Source organism: Dreissena polymorpha, chromosome 5 (genome assembly GCF_020536995.1).
Source record: "Dreissena polymorpha isolate Duluth1 chromosome 5, UMN_Dpol_1.0, whole genome shotgun sequence".
In the NCBI taxonomy this organism is placed as follows: domain Eukaryota; kingdom Metazoa; phylum Mollusca; class Bivalvia; order Myida; family Dreissenidae; genus Dreissena; species Dreissena polymorpha.
Genome location: NC_068359.1, coordinates 30,558,593 through 30,578,152, shown reverse-complemented (window position 1 = coordinate 30,578,152; position 19,560 = coordinate 30,558,593). Strand labels below are relative to the sequence as shown.

At 36.5% G+C, this 19,560-nt stretch overlaps 1 protein-coding gene across 1 annotated transcript in view; it reads right to left on the bottom strand.

The window, feature by feature from the left end:
- LOC127832471 (dual specificity protein phosphatase 7-like) overlaps positions 1-19,560 on the bottom strand; it is a 43,236-nt gene that overhangs the window by 18,686 nt on the left and 4,990 nt on the right. The window contains exon 2 of the mRNA XM_052357972.1: positions 4,031-4,429. Coding sequence (XP_052213932.1) covers positions 4,031-4,429 — 399 coding nt within the window. The remainder of the gene's footprint in view (positions 1-4,030; positions 4,430-19,560) is intronic.

Here is a 19,560-nt window from a genome sequence, read left to right as displayed (position 1 = left end):
AGTGGTAATTAAATAATAAGTTTTATGATGCTAATAGAGTCTATTACACCTGTTTGCCGATTGCCAAATTAAATTGAAAGGTGATAATTAATTAATTTGTTTTTTACTCCCAAACTAGCCTTAATGACAGCAGCGTATATTTTAATTAAAGAGATATATGAAAAACACAACACAAAAATATATTTACACATTTTTTCGGAAATGGCAGATTTCGGACACTGATTTTTTTAGTGCGTATTTTACTCGGATGTTCAATTTTTACCGATAAATTTTGACCAAACTTGGGGGTGCGTATAATGCACGTGGGCGTATCATATTCCTGGATTTACGGTAGGTTCATTTCAATTGCTGTAAGTTCTATATTAATTATTGCCAAACTTCTAAGAAAAACTATATTTAAATCCAAAATTTACAGAAAATTATAACTATGCATTAAAACAATGACACCAGTGAAGGAACCAACAGGGAAACCTATAATAAATATCATACTACTGACAGTGTATCACCGGCTGTCCGATGAGCATAGTGGTTGGTACACTCACTTCTCAATTAGGCGACCCGCGTTAATTCCCGTTCCATGCAACATATCAGTTTGGTTGGCGGTCACCATACCAGACAGGTGGGGTTTCTTCCGGGTACTCCGGCTACCCCCCACAACACAAGACCACACCGAAATTGAAACAAATTTCAGTAACAACGAAATAGCTGAAAATTGCAGCAATAATTCAAAATTCGTTCCAACTTTTGTGAGTCAAGTAAGTTAACCCTATCCCACTTGGAAGCAAAGAGAAAATGGCTATGTGCAAACAGCATAAAACCAGAATAGCCTGCAAATAACTTTCAGGCTGTTCAGGTTTTATGCTGTTTGCTGCTCATCAGTATCTAAGGTTTGCAGATGAAGACTTAAAAACTTGAATCTAGTACGAAAGTCTAAAATTAAATATAACTTTCTAAGCTACTACAAATGCGTGAAAATACGTATCTAAGTGATAAAGGGTTAACCAGGTACGAGTACTGGGTCACACTCCGGGTCCACACATAATGTAGCTTATGGCTCGGAAAGGACCTCATAAACTTAGTAATATACACACACGACTGTGCACCACCTATTGCCTTTAAATATATCTAATGACAAAAAGGTTCATAATTCAATTGTTTATTTTACGGTGTTCTGCACTGAATAATGCCACACAAATGCCAACTAAATTATGATTGATAACCAAACAGAAGCCAAAACACTCCTAGTAATTATTTCTAAGCAATAATTTGATTGTAACACTTAATGCCTTGTTCTTAACTTCCACGAAAACGAACTAGGTGTCAATTAAAAAAAAGTTTTTCGAGGTTGTAAATAATGCAGGAATAATTTCTATGACAAACAATATAACATACTGACCTAGATTTTCAAGGAGATGGGGTGGCTTTTCTAACAACTGTAGATATTAACAATGATATTGTGAGTTATTTTCTAACAACCAATTGAATTCACAATGATAACAAACCACAACAAGATAGACACTTGTCACAGTATAGACACTTTTCTTCTCAGTATCTGAGTCATATTCCATATGGCAAAAAGGATATTTATTTCCTAAGCCGAGTCCAATAATTACAAATTGATCATTTCACTATTGTATGTTTAATAATACAGATGATAAGTTTGTAGATAAAAAATAATAAGTTTCGAAGTTATCATATCCCTTTTACTGATACGTTTATGTTTGGAATTTATTGTTTGATCACCTCAATGTTCTGTCAGCTATCAAAAATGTTGTGACAAACGTTGAATAGGTCATCAAAAACTTGGGGACATTTTCTATATTTTTGAGACACAAACTAATGAACTTAAAATTCATGTTTGTTAACTAAAAAAATGTAACTTTTTGGGTATAAACCAACTATTCTGCTCAGTTCTTTTTTGAAATTTAGGACACTATGTTCTTATTTGTCACCTACTAAATAAATATTGCCTCTGACAGCAAGCCAGCAACTATTTTGTATCATTTACCCATAGCGTTTTCTCTAAATGTGTGAAGTTTTCTTCTTTTGCAAGAAGATATGCTGGAATACTGTGCATACGAAATATGCACTTTTCCTTGTGGAAGACAACTCAATCTTGCAAAACAAATAGAATATTTTCAAATCTAAGCTGATTTTGCTAGAAGAAGCGACAAATTTGAATCAACAATTCAGAGAGCAGATCTAAAACAAAACTTTGATTTGTACTCTGAAAACTTTGAGAAATTTGATATTACTCTAAGATTTTATTCCCATTATCGACAATAAGCCACACGCATTTTGAGTGCAATATAAATCGCAACTTGACCATATGACATTTGTTAAAATTATGCTATAAAATGGCAAGTTTGCGGCCTTCGCAGAAAACTGCATCAATAATTCCAAAATTTATATATGAAACTGTTAATGTGATGTCCAAATTTAGAGTAAAATTGATTCTAATATTCCAAATTTCACAGGTATAAAACTACTTATGATTAAACAGGGCTCGAAATTAACACTCGCAAAATGCGAGTGAAAAATACCGATTGCAAGTTTAGTTTTAAGCCACTAGTATTTTTTTGCAAGTAAAGAAATAGTGAGAAAAAACCCAAGTAATATTGCTAAATGTGCTCGAAGTTGCGAAGGCTAACCGTAGGTCAATTTATAGAACGTCCAAATACCCGTATGCGGAAGTGCGCACCTTGTATGTAGACGGGTATACTTATAGTACAGATACGCGGATTGTATTGGTACAAAGATAGAGAAGCAGTCGACTAATTCACACGTGTTCATTGAACTTGAATAGACAAGGCGTCTAATCGAAAAGTAACTGGTTTCTTTTTGCCCACAGACGGAAATAACAATACGAAAGATAAAGCAAGTTAGCCGTTCAGTCAGAAAACAAAAAACGAAATTAAATTATGTTTCCAGCTAAATTTGCGATAATGTTTTTGATTTTGCGAGTTGGTATTAAAGCTGCTCGCAATGTTTTGCAAGTAGAAAAAAAAAGTTAAATTCGAGCCCTGGATTAAATAAGTCAAATAATCATGAAAACCCGTCAAAAATTAACCACAAGTATCATTTGCCAGAATCGGTCCAGCTTTCAAAACAGAGAGAAACTGCAAAAGAAATGAACTTTCTGATAACAATCTGTTGCATACAAAAAGATTATAGCAAACACTTTTATAGCAGCCACCAAATGTATCCTATCAGAATCGGTTAAAACAATCCAGTAATAGTATATATGACAACTAAATCAGGAAGTTATCAGTTATTTGTTGTTCCTTGAACCCAACCCTACAGGAATGTTGTTATTGGCTTTTTTTGAAACCAGTTTCATTCATAGACGTCAAAGAAACAAAGTGAACGGTTGTCGACCCATCCTGCTTCTGCCCATCCCTGTTTCAAACCAGACGTTAATCTACTCCACAAATAGCAAACATTATTGAGGCTAAATTTGGAAGAACAGTAGGAACGTCTAGTGCAGACTATTCTCTTCACAGGGAGTCAATAGTAACAGCCACTTGGTAGTCTCCATTCTCCTTACAGGGAGTCAATAGTAACAGCCACTTGGTAGTCTCCCATTTTCTATGACTCTTCAGTGACTTTTTCTCCAAAATATAGTATTTCCTTCTAAGACAGCAAGTAGCTGTCATGACCAGAGGAAATGCTGCAAGCAATTACCATGTTCTCCCTGAGATGTGTTTCAATCTGCTCTTAGAAAAAGTAGGTGCAGACTCATTGAATTACAGACAGGAAAGAACTTAATCCCAAGCCATCGACCTGACATGATCTATTTATGGAGCTAAATACATGTCATGATGAAGTATTACTGACGGAATCTGTGGGGCTTTGAACAAAATAACAAATGAAAAGATGCCCCATTGTTTATATTATTGGATTTGTAATCAGGCCATAAACCTCTTATATCAAAATGTGTGTGAGGAAGGGGGGTGGGGTAAGAATTTGCTAGCTACATACTTACCTATACCCTAAGACCATTACACCTTTTTAAATAATTTCAACTTACCTATGAATGCTATTGCCTGTGGAAAAAATCTTGATAAATTTTGTGAAAGATGATCGGTAATGGGTATTTTCATGTATTTGAAAGTATTGTCCTCCTCGAATTTGTTTGGCACATTTGGGGTAACATTTAAAATGTAAGTTATACCACAATTTTTTAGCACATTAAGGTCCGCAGAATTTTTGGCATTGCCAAGGAATAAGTGCGGGATAACCTCCACCGGAACATTGGATGACGGTGAATCCGGGTCGCCGTTCTCAGAGTCACACGTCCCGTAAGCGGAATCCTCGGATATTTTAAGATTGCAAAGACCCGTGATACACGTCTCCTTGTCAGCTGCCTCGTCTGAGTCTTCCCCTTCGCAGAATTCTGGATAATTCTCCTCGAAACTTCGAAACCCACCTGCAATAAAAACATGAACTTTATGATAATTATCATTAATATCATTATTTTAGTTACAAATTGAGCTGCGTCTTGGGAAAACTGGGATCAATGCATGTGTGTAAAGTGTCTTCCCTTAGCCTGTGCAGTAAACACAGGCTAATACAGGATGGCACTGTGCAGTCAACACAGGCTAATACAGGATGGCACATTCCAGTTTTATGAAATGTTTTGTTTCAAGAAAGACTGCACAGGCCAATCTGAGCGTACACTTTACACACATGCTGTAAGCCAAGTATAAGCCAAATTTACCCTGAAACAGACTCAATGAATGATGAACATTGCCTAATTTGTACACTGGTGTCACCTGAAATGAGATTTTCTCAGACATTTATTTACCTATGTCGGAAAGTTATTCTTAAAAGCCGATGATTGATCTTCGAGCAACAATTTAGTCTTTTTTTTTAATGAGGTAGTGAAAGAAGTCAACAACAAGAGGGATGAAGGTCATAGGTCGCTCACCTGAAAATTGTGGTTGCTGACCTTATGATGTTTGGTTACTAAATAAAAAAATATGGCTTCTGACCTTGCTTTTTACACAGAACTATTTTCTACCTCTGCTGAGATATACAAGAGTAAATAAATTTGACAATCTTTTTATGTTTTTAGGGTAAAAACAAGTGACTTCTAAAGCGATTACAAGATTTCACTATAGCCATTAGACACAAAATGTGCCTTCTAGAGTGTTGGCAAGATAACAATATAGCTATATTAAGAAAACTGCCCCATCCCTTGCCAGCAATGCTGTTTTTCGTGGACCTGAATTATTTTCAAACTTGGCCAATATATCATACATATTAATGTTCTAAGCAAGTTTCTCACCATAAGCTTAATGTGCTCAGGTGAGCTTATTTAATAAAAGTATTTTCCCTTTATTAACGTACCAAAAATCCAAACACTGTCCTTACACAATCATGTCAAACAAAATTTTCCTCAATTGTGTCATAAAATCTAATCAATGACGGCCATTTGTACATTTAATTTTATTCAGAGAAAGACTGTCATTAGTTTACAGTGCCCTTTCTAACCAACGTCCTTGTCAATCAGTTCATAATTTCCGTCAACATCTGAGCTTAAATCAACTTTTGACGTTGTCTATTAAAGCACATTTATCGGTTTATTGATGGTTGATGACATTCTTTCATGTGATCAACAGGAAGTGTCTGGCAATCAAGGACCTCTTCAAAGCAGTATTGCATGGTTGAATTGTCCAGTTCCCGCCCACACATTGCATGCTGTTCATGTGTCCAAGAAATATCACAATGACCCTGAGATGATTTGACCGGCTTCAAAAGCTTGGTAACAACTCCCTCACATAATAACTAGTTATTAGCAGTCAAGAATAAATGTACCAGCATCAGGCAAGTAGTCTGTTCTTGATTGAATTTATTGATACAAATCACGATAACTTTTCATTGCTGTCGACATGAAAGAATGAGCATGTTTGCTTAATAAACATAACTATTACTTAAAAGGCTAAAAATGGGGGTCTTTGTTTTTAAAACATTTTATACAGACAACATTTTTGTTCAAGGCTTTGTTACAAAAAGCAAAACATAATTCATCACTAAGGATAGGCACTGGGTCTAAATAACTGGATATAATTATGTAATGGGTGTATGTCAAAGTTTGCTTATCCAGAGTTGTCCGAGGAAAGCAAACGTGACCTCCCATGTTGTTGTCAGGGTTTCTTTCCTTTTTATGTTTAAACTGAACTGTAAGTGTTTGTATAGGTAAATTCTTCAAGCTATGAATTAATATAGTATTTTTCTTATATGCAAAAGGACCTTGATTTTGAGCGGCAACTATTTTAATAAACGAACAGTAACCTTGACTGTTGATCTTCACCCATTGTGACCCATATGCAAACAAGAATGTTGTTGTACAATGCATACATGCTGGCGTCACAATAGCTCATCTGTTCTTCAGATATTAAGCCAAACCTATTTAAATATATTCAGTAACAATGACCTTGACATTGATCACAATCATCCCATACGTAACCTATGGACCTAAGTAATATACGTATCACGTTTCATAACACTTGCTTATTTTTAACTTATTGAGCAGAAACAATTCTTCAATATCTTCTAACACTTCTAGTAAGTGACCTTAACCACATAAATCCCACATCCAATCCCATGATATATCTGGTTATAAGCCATGAGCGCAGTTTCAATAATACGATAACTACATTAAAATACCTGGCAACCATAACTTCCATTTTTCTGGATAAAATTTAATTTCCTCTCTTCTAAATTACCCAAAATGATTTACGCAGTTTTGAAAAAAACAGATACACTATTAAGCTAATTTGTAAAATTTCAAAAGATCATATTTATAGAAAATGTCAAACTAGAATTAAACAAGAGATGTGTTTGTCAGAAACACAATGCCCCCTATTACGTCGCTTTGAAGCCATAAATTTGACCTTTGACCTTGAAAGATGACCTTGACCTTTCATCACTCAAAATGTGCAGCTCCATGAGATACACATGCATGCTAAATATCAAGTTGCTTTCTTCAATATTCAAAAATGTATGACCAAACTTAACGATGGTTAAAGCTTTAGGAAAGAAAAATACAATGATATTTGACCTTTGACCTTGAAGGATGACCTTGACCTTGACTTTTCACCACTCAAAATGTGCAGCTCCGTGAGATACACATGCATTCCAAATATGAATTTGCTATCTTCAATATTGCAAAAGTTATGAAACTTTAACCAAGGTTAAAGTTTTGGGACAGACACAATGAATGAATTAATGACAGACAAACAGGCCAAAAACAATATACCCTCGATCTTTCAATCTGGGAGCATAAAAAATCTTGGGTAAGGGGTCAATTTAATATGGGGAATATGTTTCAAGTTTGAATGAAATCCCTTAGGCCAATGCCCAGAAACTAGCTTACCAACCAGATACTTATATTCAAGTAATGCATTTGCCCTCAGTTGAGGCCCTGTCAGTATTGAAACCTGGCCCATTGGAATAAGTTAAGTTCAAAAGAAGGTCAAGGTCAAAATGAAATTTGGGCCAGTTTTCATCAACCAATTTTAAGAATTCAGTCGAAAAATTAAGAATATTCTTAAATCTGTTATGCGCTTAACATGCTTAAACTACTTAAAAACAAGTGAAGCATGAAAGTAAACGCCAATGATTATAAAATTCTTTGTTTAGAACAATTTGTTAATAGTATCAGCACCATTTTTAACTTGAATACAAGCAAACTCTGATGTATTTTTTTTTAGTCTAAGTCTTAAAATGAATAGGTGAACACGAACCCAGGTGATGTGGGTGTGTTGAGAGTGGTTATTGATAACATCCATGCAAGTATAAAAGCATTGTAGGAAGCAGACAACTTATGTTAGATGAAACCCGTCATTGCAAAAACTTGGAGCTGAATAATAAGTATCAGTCTGACATTAGGGCCAATGTCAAGGTAAAATAAGGTCACGTAATGTGGGTGTGTCGTGTTCAAAGACATGATCCATTCACGTATCCAATTTTGTAGGAAGCATTATTAATGTTTTACGAAACGTAATATTTGGTTAACCTCCTACGCATGGACAAACTAACAAACATGTGTATATGCTGGAGATTAAAAACTTTCACTTGCTTATTTGGTATATATACAAATCGTATTAGAATGAAAGGCCCTTAATTAATAAAAATGTATAACTAGTTTTACTAAAATTGGTCTATGGGTTCATTTCAATATGCAGAATAAAGGTTTTAAGATTGAGTTAAAGCCACTCACCTAAAACTAGCTTACAGAATAACTTTCATCTGCAAATACAGTGTATATGCAAATTTCTAATTGTAAAATGGCCCATAATTTTGACAATTATCAAACTAGAGTTACCAAACTTGGCCTATAGGGTCATTTCAATATGGGGAATAATTTTTTTCAAGGTTTGATTTAAATACACGGCTGTTTATTATGGGCGGCACCTCTTTTTTGCGATGCATTAATAAATGAGCCAATGCTACTTCTGAGGTGGTGCTAAGAACAGGATATTTTGAAATTGCACAGATAATTCTTTGGGGAAATTAAGTTTAATACGGTTTTTCAAAATATTTCGCATTGTTTTAAAAATCGGGCAATGTGGTGCTATTCAGCGAAGATATATTCATCCACAAATGTACATATATATACAATCACACCCCATTTGGGGACATGAGGGCCTTAAGAAGTTGTGGCATGTTGGAGTTTAGGAAAGCAAAAAGGAGGTGGCACCCGTGATAAACGGCTGTGAAATACCTCAAGCTACTACTCTCAAACTAGCTTTCACATGTCAATATAACTAGTATGTATATGCAAATGGCAAAGTTTAAATTTCTTATAAAAGTCAAGCTTGAACCAGCTGAATTGTTTTCAAAAATATACTATTGCACAGTTTGAATTGCTTCATTTCTAATTATTCTATAGAAAGTGACAAGCTCTGCTAGGAATAGCGGAAAAATTGTACATTTTGTTTAAAACCTTTAAATAAACATAGAGCTTATTCTTGAAGAAAGTATGCCTGAACAAACCAATTTATGTCTCCATAAGATTGGAATAAAATGTACCTCTACAAAGTACAATAATAATAATTGTACTTATACATCTGTCTACGATGTGATAAATTGTTGATAGTTGCCTTATTGCAAAGTTCTAGGGTTCACTAATTTAAAAAATCTTCATTTTTATAGATCTTTTACAATAATAATACATCTGCATTTATCAAAATAATGAAGCATAGTATTATAGATTACTGACAGTGGTTTTTGTTGTTGTTTCCCAGGGTAACTGACATTCAAATCATCAACAATCAACATGGTTGACATACTTGCATAATTAAATATTAATATTGTACCAGATAATAGATCATAGACAGCTTAAATACAATTGGATATTGTGATATTATTAGAGATTTTTCTAACAAATCGTGTTGTTTTTCACAGCAAAAAAATTGCAATTACCAACATCCACAATAAGTATTTTATCCTCTTAACTTGAAACCAACCGATGAATGGCCGTCATTTTTCTTATATAATCAACAGAATATTTCACAACAATGGGCACAGTGTGGGGCTCTTGTTAGAGCACATCCCACACTCGAGACTAACCTTCGAGATGTAGACGCTGATAGCGAGCATGCACTTATACAGGGATTTCAATTGAAGCAGGATTGAAAGCATTTTGCAATTTTGTTACTTTTGACTCCTCCAAATTATCTTCCTTGCATCATTTTAATTCAAATGTTATCATGAAACTAACATAATATATATTTTTATTAGGCAAGATATACTAAAAGTACTACAAAGCAATATTTGTAGAGCAAACGACAAATATCTAGAAATACAATAACTAGATTTCAGTACTTTGACCCCTGAACAATTCATTTGACCCCTGAAAATTTCAAGCACAAGGTCATTTGACTCCTGTTTTTCAAAAACTATTGAAATCCCCATACATGTATGTTATTAATTGTAATGAATGGTTATGATAACTACAAAGAGACGCAAACTACCGCTTATTTTAGGGTTTTATGTAGTTTATGAATTTTCAATAAGAAATTTAAATGTCAAAGAGCTAATAAACATCCTAACGCAGAAGTCAATAGTTTGGAATGAATTGATTTGAGGACTAAAATCACAATTTTTAACCAAAGAAAGAATTTAAAAGGTACAATAGTCACTTGCTCTGATTTAAATATTTGACATTGAATACACTAAAGATGACAACTACGTCATCAAACCATTTAAAAACCTATAAATGCTAGAATTGTTCTCCATAACAGATCTTTATGGGACATGGTTTTCACACATGTCAATTTTTATACATCAAATGTTTTTGTTTCAATGATAAAACCACCAACATGACCACATATATTCATTGACAACTGTAATATCCTGTGCATTCAATGAGTTCTAAAACCAACATTAAATGTGTACTTAAAAGGATAGACATTAGACAAACTATATTGATACTCATTAAAAAATCTTCTTGGTGACATTTACACTTACAAGCAAAGCCTAAATGAACTGTGGCATTTCAATATCAGCATTTGAGACACCACATGCCAGTCTTATATCATAAACAGCTCTAATATAATTATCAAACAAACATCTCACTCAAAAACCAGTTACTGGCAATTTTAAGATGTTCAGGCACGGCTGGCCGAGTTTTCATCCCATCTCCATTGATAAACACTCACAGAGGCCTGTGTGCGTATTTTCCTATTTTCCTTCATTCCAGCCAGCTCTTAACAAGACCTTCCTGTCAATGAATGTATCGATTGAGCTCAGCTCCCCCCCCCCTTCCTGCCTCCCTCCCATGGTTCCAGACCATTTTCAAGTGGTTCCTGTGGTTGCCAAGGAGAAGATGATGTGCTCTGTGACGTAATCAGACAATCCCACAAGCTTTTATTTTTTATGGCTTGATATTTTTAGGAACCAGATCAAGTCTTTATCAAATAGGGCACCTGTTAACATATTGGACATATCTGCCACTTGTCTAGCTTTCCTTCCGCCCACTATGTAAACAATGCTGATGGTAGATTTCTTAAATTATTGCCAGATAGCACTTTCATTAACTTCATTGTTTCACACAGGAAACAATTTATGAGCTATTGATGGCTGAGCCCAGTTGTGAATGTTGTTATGTTGAGATAGCACGAACCTTCACAAAATGATATGGTAAAACTTAGTCTTATTTTTTATACCATACCTTGGATTGTGAATAATCAAATCTTTTGACTAAAATTGGGAAATTATTGTTGCTTGATTTTGGACATATTTCAACTGTGAATTTTAGGCAGTCATTTGGAGGAAAAAATACTTAAGATATTGGGTTTGGGACTCATTTGTTCCCCAAATTTGACAAAAAACAAAAACACTGCTTAGTATTTAAATTTATATTCAAAATATGATCTGCTTTGCATCTATCATGTTTATTACCATGATATCAAACTACTATAATTTGCAGCAAATATGTTAAAAACTATACTCAATGTCATAACAGATATTTGTTGGACACCCTTATCAAATGAATTCAGAACATGTCCTAGAGTCATGATACAAACAAAATAATGGTAACTTATATTTGGGTAGAGATGAATGTTCAACAAGAGGACCATGATTTCCCTATAGCGCTCACCTGCATTCAAGGTACACAAATTGTTAGACACCTGACCTAGTGACCTAGTTTATGAGCTCACTGAACCCAGATTTTAACACGACCTTGATATGGTCTTGAAGGTAAACATTAAGAACGTGTTTTATGATGATCGAGTCATAAATGTCGTCCGTAGTAGGGAAACAAGATTTTCTAGGATTTCATCTAGTGACCTAGTTTAGGATCCATACAACCAAGATACACATAGAAACTATATATTGTAAAAATAAACACTCTGACATAGGTTCATTAAGACTGAGTCATACATGTGGGTCCAGCAGGGTTACAAGTTCTTTCTAAAATTTCACCTGATGATCTATTATTTTGGAAAAAAATTACACAGCTGGATTTGAATGCCGACATATATTCAAGATTCATATACTGACCAAGTTTCCCTTAGATTCAATGAAAATTGAGGCCTCTAAGGGATTGATTCATGCATAAATATCTTTTTGGGGGAGATTTTTTCCCAAATCAATGGAGAACCGATCTTGGCCTAGGTTTTGTGAACATTTCCAGCAACAAAGGGAAAAAAATAAAAGCAGGATATAGTCTACAAAATAGATGGCGATGATAACGCAAATACCATGCAACAAAAATTTGCATAAAATGTAACAAATTATGTCATTTAACAACTGGGAATGTTTTGAGATTTTTCAGATTAGTCTGCCAATTATCAAAACCTCCCTTTAACTTGTGCAAGTCAGCTTCCTGCAATTCAGTGACATTTAGTCAATGCTCGCTAGCCTTTTTTTATTATTTTCCCCAAGAACTATTCTGGTAATTAGATCTCCCCCATTATGCATCTGACATACGCGACTCAATGCACATGTTGGCGAAAATTTACTGCCAGTAATGCCTGCAAAATTACAGAAATACTGCTACATATATGTCAAACTGCTTTGGATTATGGGTAAAACAGAACCACTCTATAGAGGAAGTGCGTAACATTATATATAGACCTTTAAATATAGGCATTTTGGATCAAAGTGTAGATCACTTTTCATAGGAATCAAATGGAGCAGCAATGCTCACCATTTTCATGTTTGGAAATGTACTTCCAGCAGTTAACCATCATTTGATGCTTAAATTAACTAGAAATGTGTCATAGACACTGATGCCCCAAGTTCACGACACAAGTTTGGACACAAACACATTAAATACAAATTCCATTTCAGATTAAAAGAAATAAAAAGGCTATAAACAGCCATAAATCACATGGCAACATGTTTTTTTGCAGATGCATTAATAAACAACCCAATGACACTAGAGAGTTGGCCTTAGGATGTTTTTTTTTTAATATTGCAGAAATCTAGAAACTGATTGTTTAATACATTTTTCTAAAAACCTATTTCACCTTATTTTTAAAATCCCCTAATTAAGATACAGCCAGGGTGTGCAGAAACATACAATCAACAATTTGAAATGCGAGGACCTTTTATAAGTTGTGACAAGTCCGGAAAAGCTCGGACAAACTAAAGCATGCATATACACTACACATTAGTGAGAGTTTATAATATCCGAGCTTTGAACATGCCAGCTCGACAAATCTTGCCAATTTAATAATTTTTGTATCCTTGAAGAACAATATTTCATTTTTTTTAATGAAATATTGTCAAAGAAAACTAAAACGTTACGCCTGATATTAAATTTGACCTGCTTAATATTACTGAGGCCTAGTGAATGTATTATGTATACATGCCAAGTTTTTGAAATGCTATCTCCAAAATTCATCTAAGGTTAAGGGTTATCAAATTGTAAGCACTATGTAATCAAACATAATGACATAGTTACGATATAGCTTAATCAATATACTTGCTGACGTCAAATTGGTTTTAATCAATATGTGAATCTCGTTTAGAAATGACAAATAGTCTCTTTAACTTGTAGTTTTTAAGGAGAATTTTCTGAAGTTTTCACTATATGGATACAAGTGACCCAAAGGAAGGGCCAGTTTTGACCCAATGGTCATGATTTGACAAAACTAGGTAAAGGAAGCCAAAACATGGAAAATAAAATCCTCTGGGCCTTACAGTTTCAGAGAAGAATAGTGTGTAAGTTTTAAGTATGTACATATTATTAAAATGGATGTAAGCAACCATATTACATGTTACATGCCAAATACCAAACATCTGCGTCATGAAGTTTTAATGGAGATTTTTTTTAAGTTTTCACTCCATACCTAAAAGGGATACAAGTTAACGCCATGGGGGCCAAAATATGACCCCAGGGACATATTTTGAACAAACACGACTGTGAGATGTCGACCACCATTTGATTTTATGTCACTATTACAAAACCATTGGCCTTGCAGTGTCAGAATTTTTAATTTTATTTTCACTATATCATATCTAGAAAAAAATCTATCTAAAATTTCATTGTTTTAAATAAAATTTTGAAATTGGTTTTGTTGAGTTTTTGCTATCAAATACTTTAGAATTGAGAATAAAAGTGATTTCAATATTATATTTAATAAGGTTCAATAGAGCTGGTTTTGAGATTTATTGAAAGTTGAGTTGTTTACTTTTTCAATCGTGAATGGGTCCCCATCCCGGACCCCGATTTGAATGAAAAAAAAGCACTGAAGAAGAATGAAGAAGGAGAATTTTCCATAAATTTTGTCAAGAGGTTTAGATGAAGTCTTTAGAAGAAAAAATGTAGGCACACACTGGCTGACGGACAAGGGGCAATATGGTATCGTAAAAACTCCCAATGAACACTATGCATTCAGGTGAGCTAATTAATAGCTCGATTGCTTAGAAAGCCTAAGGCTCATTTGAAGTGCTCTCAAGTTCAATTCCTAGAACAAGAACAAGAACTTGATGTCTATGGGGGAAATGTTAAGAACGCTCCCACATTGGAGATTGAACCCGTGTCCAATTCCCAGGCGGACACCATATCCACTACGCCACTGTGATCTACCATATCCACTACGCCACTGTGATCTACCATATCCACTATGCCAATGTGATCTACCATATCCACTACGCCACTGTGATCTACCATATCCACTACTCCACTGTGATCTACCATATCCAGTACGCCACTGTGATCTACCATATCCAGTACGCCACTGTGATCTACCATATCCAGTACGCCACTGTGATGTACCATATCCACTATGCCACTGTGATGTACCGTACTATATCCAGTACGCCACTGTGATGTACCATATCCACTACGCCACTGTGATGTACCATATCCACTACGCCACTGTGATGTACCATATCCAGTACGCCACTGTGATGTACCATATCCACTACGCCACTGTAATGTACCATATCCACTATGCCACTGTGATCTACCATATCCACTACGAAACTGTGATCTACCATATCCACTTGGCCACTGTGATCTACCATATCCACTATGCCACTGTGATCTACCATATCCACTACGCCACTGTGATCTACCATATCCACTATGCCACTGTGATCTACCATATCCACTATGCCACTGTGATCTACCATATCCAGTAAGCCACTGTGATCTACCATATCCACTACGCCACTGTGATCTACCATATCCACTACGCCACTGTGATCTACCATATCCACTACGCCACTGTGATCTACCATATCCACTACACCACTGTGATCTACCATATCCACTACGCCACTGTGATCTACCATATCCAGTATGCCACTGTGATCTACCATATCCAGTATGCCACTGTGATCTACCATATCCAGTATGCCACTGTGATCTACCATATCCACTACGCCACTGTGATCTACCATATCCAGTACGCCACTGTGATCTACCATATCCACTGCGCCACTGTGATCTACCATATCCACTACGCCACTGTGATCTACCATATCCAGTATGCCACTGTGATCTACCATATCCAGTATGCCACTGTGATCTACCATATCCACTACGCCACTGTGATCTACCATATCCACTACGCCACTGTGATCTACCATATCCAGTACGCCACTGTGATCTACCATATCCACTACGCCACTGTGATCTACCATATCCACTACGCCACTGTGATTTACCATATCCACTACTCCACTGTGATCTACCATATCCAGTACGCCACTGTGATCTACCATATCCAGTACGCCACTGTGATCTACCATATCCAGTACGCCACTGTGATGTACCATATCCACTATGCCACTATGATGTACCGTACCATATCCAGTACGCCACTGTGATCTACCATATCCACTACGCCACTGTGATGTACCATATCCACTACGCCACTGTGATGTACCATATCCACTATGCCACTGTGATCTACCATATCCACTACGCCACTGTGATCTACCATATCCACTACGCCACTGTGATCTACCATATCCACTATGCCACTGTGATCTACCATATCCACAACGACACTGTGATCTACTATATCCACTACGCCACTGTGATCTATCATATCCACTATGCCACTGTGATCTACCATATCCAGTAAGCCACTGTGATCTACCATATCCACTACGCCACTGTGATCTACCATATCCACTAGGCCACTGTGATCTACCATATCCAGTACGCCACTGTGATCTACCATATCCACTACGCCACTGTGATCTACCATATCCACTAGCCACTGTGATCTACCATATCCAGTATGCCACTGTGATCTACCATATCCAGTAGGCCACTGTGATCTACCATATCCAGTACGCCACTGTGATCTACCATATCCACTACGCCACTGTGATCTACCATATCCAGTACGCCACTGTGATCTACCATATCCACTGCGCCACTGTGATCTACCATATCCACTACGCCACTGTGATCTACCATATCCACTACGCCACTGTGATCTACCATATCCAGTATGCCACTGTGATCTACCATATCCACTACGCCACTGTGATCTACCATATCCACTACGCCACTGTGATCTACCATATCCAGTACGCCACTGTTATCTACCATATCCACTACGCCACTGTGATCTACCATATCCACTACACCACTGTGATTTACCATATCCACTACTCCACTGTGATCTACCATATCCAGTACGCCACTGTGATCTACCATATCCAGTACGCCACTGTGATCTACCATATCCAGTATGCCACTGTGATGTACCATATCCACTATGCCACTGTGATGTACCGTACCATATCCAGTACGCCACTGTGATCTACCATATCCACTATGCCACTGTGATGTACCATATCCACTACGCCACTGTGATGTACCATATCCAGTACGCCACTGTGATGTACCATATCCACTACGCCACTGTGATGTACCATATCCACTATGCCACTGTGATCTACCATATCCACTACGCCACTGTGATCTACCGTATCCACTACGCCACTGTGATCTACCATATCCACTACACCACTGTGATCTACCATATCCACTACGCCACTGTGATCTATATATTTTGTCTTCATTTACGAAATTTAGGAGAGGAAATCCAACAAACATCTGAGCAAATTTGTTGTGGCCTTACAAGTTAAATAGACTGAATATTTTATAATCTTGGAAGACATAGGACACCTGCATCTATTCACTGTACAAGCCATTATCGAATGGTAATCAAATTTCTATTTTTTAAAAGACCAGTGTGTTGCAAGCTGCTTATAAGGTCTGTGCATTAATTAGATTGAATGTAACCTTGAATTTACGTAAAACATGAACTAGTTGATTCAGATTTGGAACATTATTGTGTGATATGCAATTATATCGCTGATATGTCACTATGTCACAGATATGATTACAATATGAATGAGATCAAGATATAACTAGAAATGGCGCGGCAGAGGCCGACGCGTATCCCCACGCCGAATGTTTGACCTAGGTGTGCCCCAGGGTTGGTAATGGGGCCATGCATAGCTGAGATTGACCGTATTGTCATAAGAGAAGTTCATCATCAATTAGAAGTGAATTGGTGTAGAAATGAAGAAGTTATAGTAAAAGGCAATTTTGGGTGGGTGTGACATATGTGGGCAGGGCGCCCCAGGGTTGGTAATTGTGCCATGCATAGTTGAGATTGACCATATTGTCATAAGAGAAGTTCAGTATCAATTTGAAGTGAATCGGTGTAGAAAAGAAGAAATTATAGTAAAAGGCAATTTTGGGTGGGTGTGGTCTATGTGGGCGGGGCCCCAGGGTTGGTAATGGGGCCATGCATAGTTGAGATTGACCGTATTGTCATAAGAGAGGTTCAGTATCAATTTGAAGTGAATCGGTGTAGAAATGAAGAAATTATAGTAAAAGGCAATTTTGGGTGGGTGTGGTCTATGTGGGCGGGGCGCCCCAGGGTTGGTAATGGGGCCATGCATAGTTGAGATTGACTGTATAGTCATAAGAGAAGTTCAATATCAATTTGAAGTGAATCGGTGTAGAAATGAAGAAATTATAGTAAAGGCAATTTTGGGTTGGTGTGGTCTATGTGGGCGGGGCGCCCCAGGGTTGGTTATGGGGCCATGCATAGTTGAGATTGACCCTAATGTCATAAGAGAAGTTCAGTATCAATTTGAAGTGAATCCGTGTAGAAATGAAGAAATTATAGTAAAAGGCAATTTTGGGTGGGTGTGGTCTATGTGGGCGGGGCGCCCCAGGGTTGGTAATGGGGCCATGCATAGTTGAGATTGACTGTATAGTCATAAGAGAAGTTCAATATCAATTTGAAGTGAATCGGTGTAGAAATGAAGAAATTATAGTAAAGGCAATTTTGGGTGGGTGTGGTCTATGTGGGCGGGGCGCCCCAGGGTTGGTTATGGGGCCATGCATAGTTGAGATTGACCCTAATGTCATAAGAGAAGTTCAGTATCAATTTGAAGTGAATCGGTGTAGAAATAAAGAAGTAAATGTAAAATAACCTAAAAAAATGAGTGATAATTTCTGACGCGGCCCCACCCCAACCGCTATAACTTTTGACCCAGGGGTCAGATCAAAATTCCAAATAGTGCAGGGTCGCACATATGCTCATAGCTACCATGTGTGTAAGTTTCAAGGTTCTAGTGCTTTTAGTGTAGGAGGAGATAGTGGCCAGGACGGACGGACAGACGGACGGACGGACGGCGGAGATAACCACAATATCCCCAGCTTTTTTTCAAAAAGCGTGGGGATAAAAAGCTGTCTCCTGTTTAGTGATATGAAACAGGTAGGGCAACAATGACATGTTATAATAATTATTGCCAAAAATTTGGTAGTGGTGGTAAATGCAAATCTTATTAAATGATGAAAATTAATGACCTGCTATCCATTTTTAATTTAGCTTTGGACTTCAGACTGTATACCGGTGATCCCTTTATTCCACAATGCAATACAAACATGCAATCATAACAAACATAAAGAAAAAAAACATTCAACGATTTAATGCAAATAAAAAAGAATTCTGAACATACATATGAATCAGTCCAAGATAATCTTCATCCATTTAAAATTACAATTTAGTAAACACTTAGTGAAAATAAGAAACATTTGTCCATTTTGATTTGTCAATATATATAAACATACATGTAGGGACAGATTCAGAATCTAAACAATATGTTCATATATGACTGACTATTAGTAATGAACAATAACATTTCAAGATTAACAAGGGCTGTTTGTAAAACATGCATGCCCCCCATATGGGCTCTCAGTTGTAGTGGCAGCCATTGTGTGAATACGTTTTTAGTGTGACCTTGACCTTCAACCTAGTGACCTGAAAATCAATAGGGGTCATCTGCCAGTCATGATAAATGTACATGTACTTATGAAGTTTCATGATCCTAGGCCTAATTATTCTTGAGTTATCATCAGAAAACCATTTTACTGTTTTGAGTCACTGTGACCTTTACCTTTGACCTAGTGACCTGAAAATTAATAGGGGTCATCTGCCAGTCATGATCAATGTACCAATGAAGTTTCATGATCCTAGGCATAAGCATTCTTGAGTTATCATCCGGAAACCATTTTATTATTTCAAGTAACTGTGACCTTGACCTTTGACC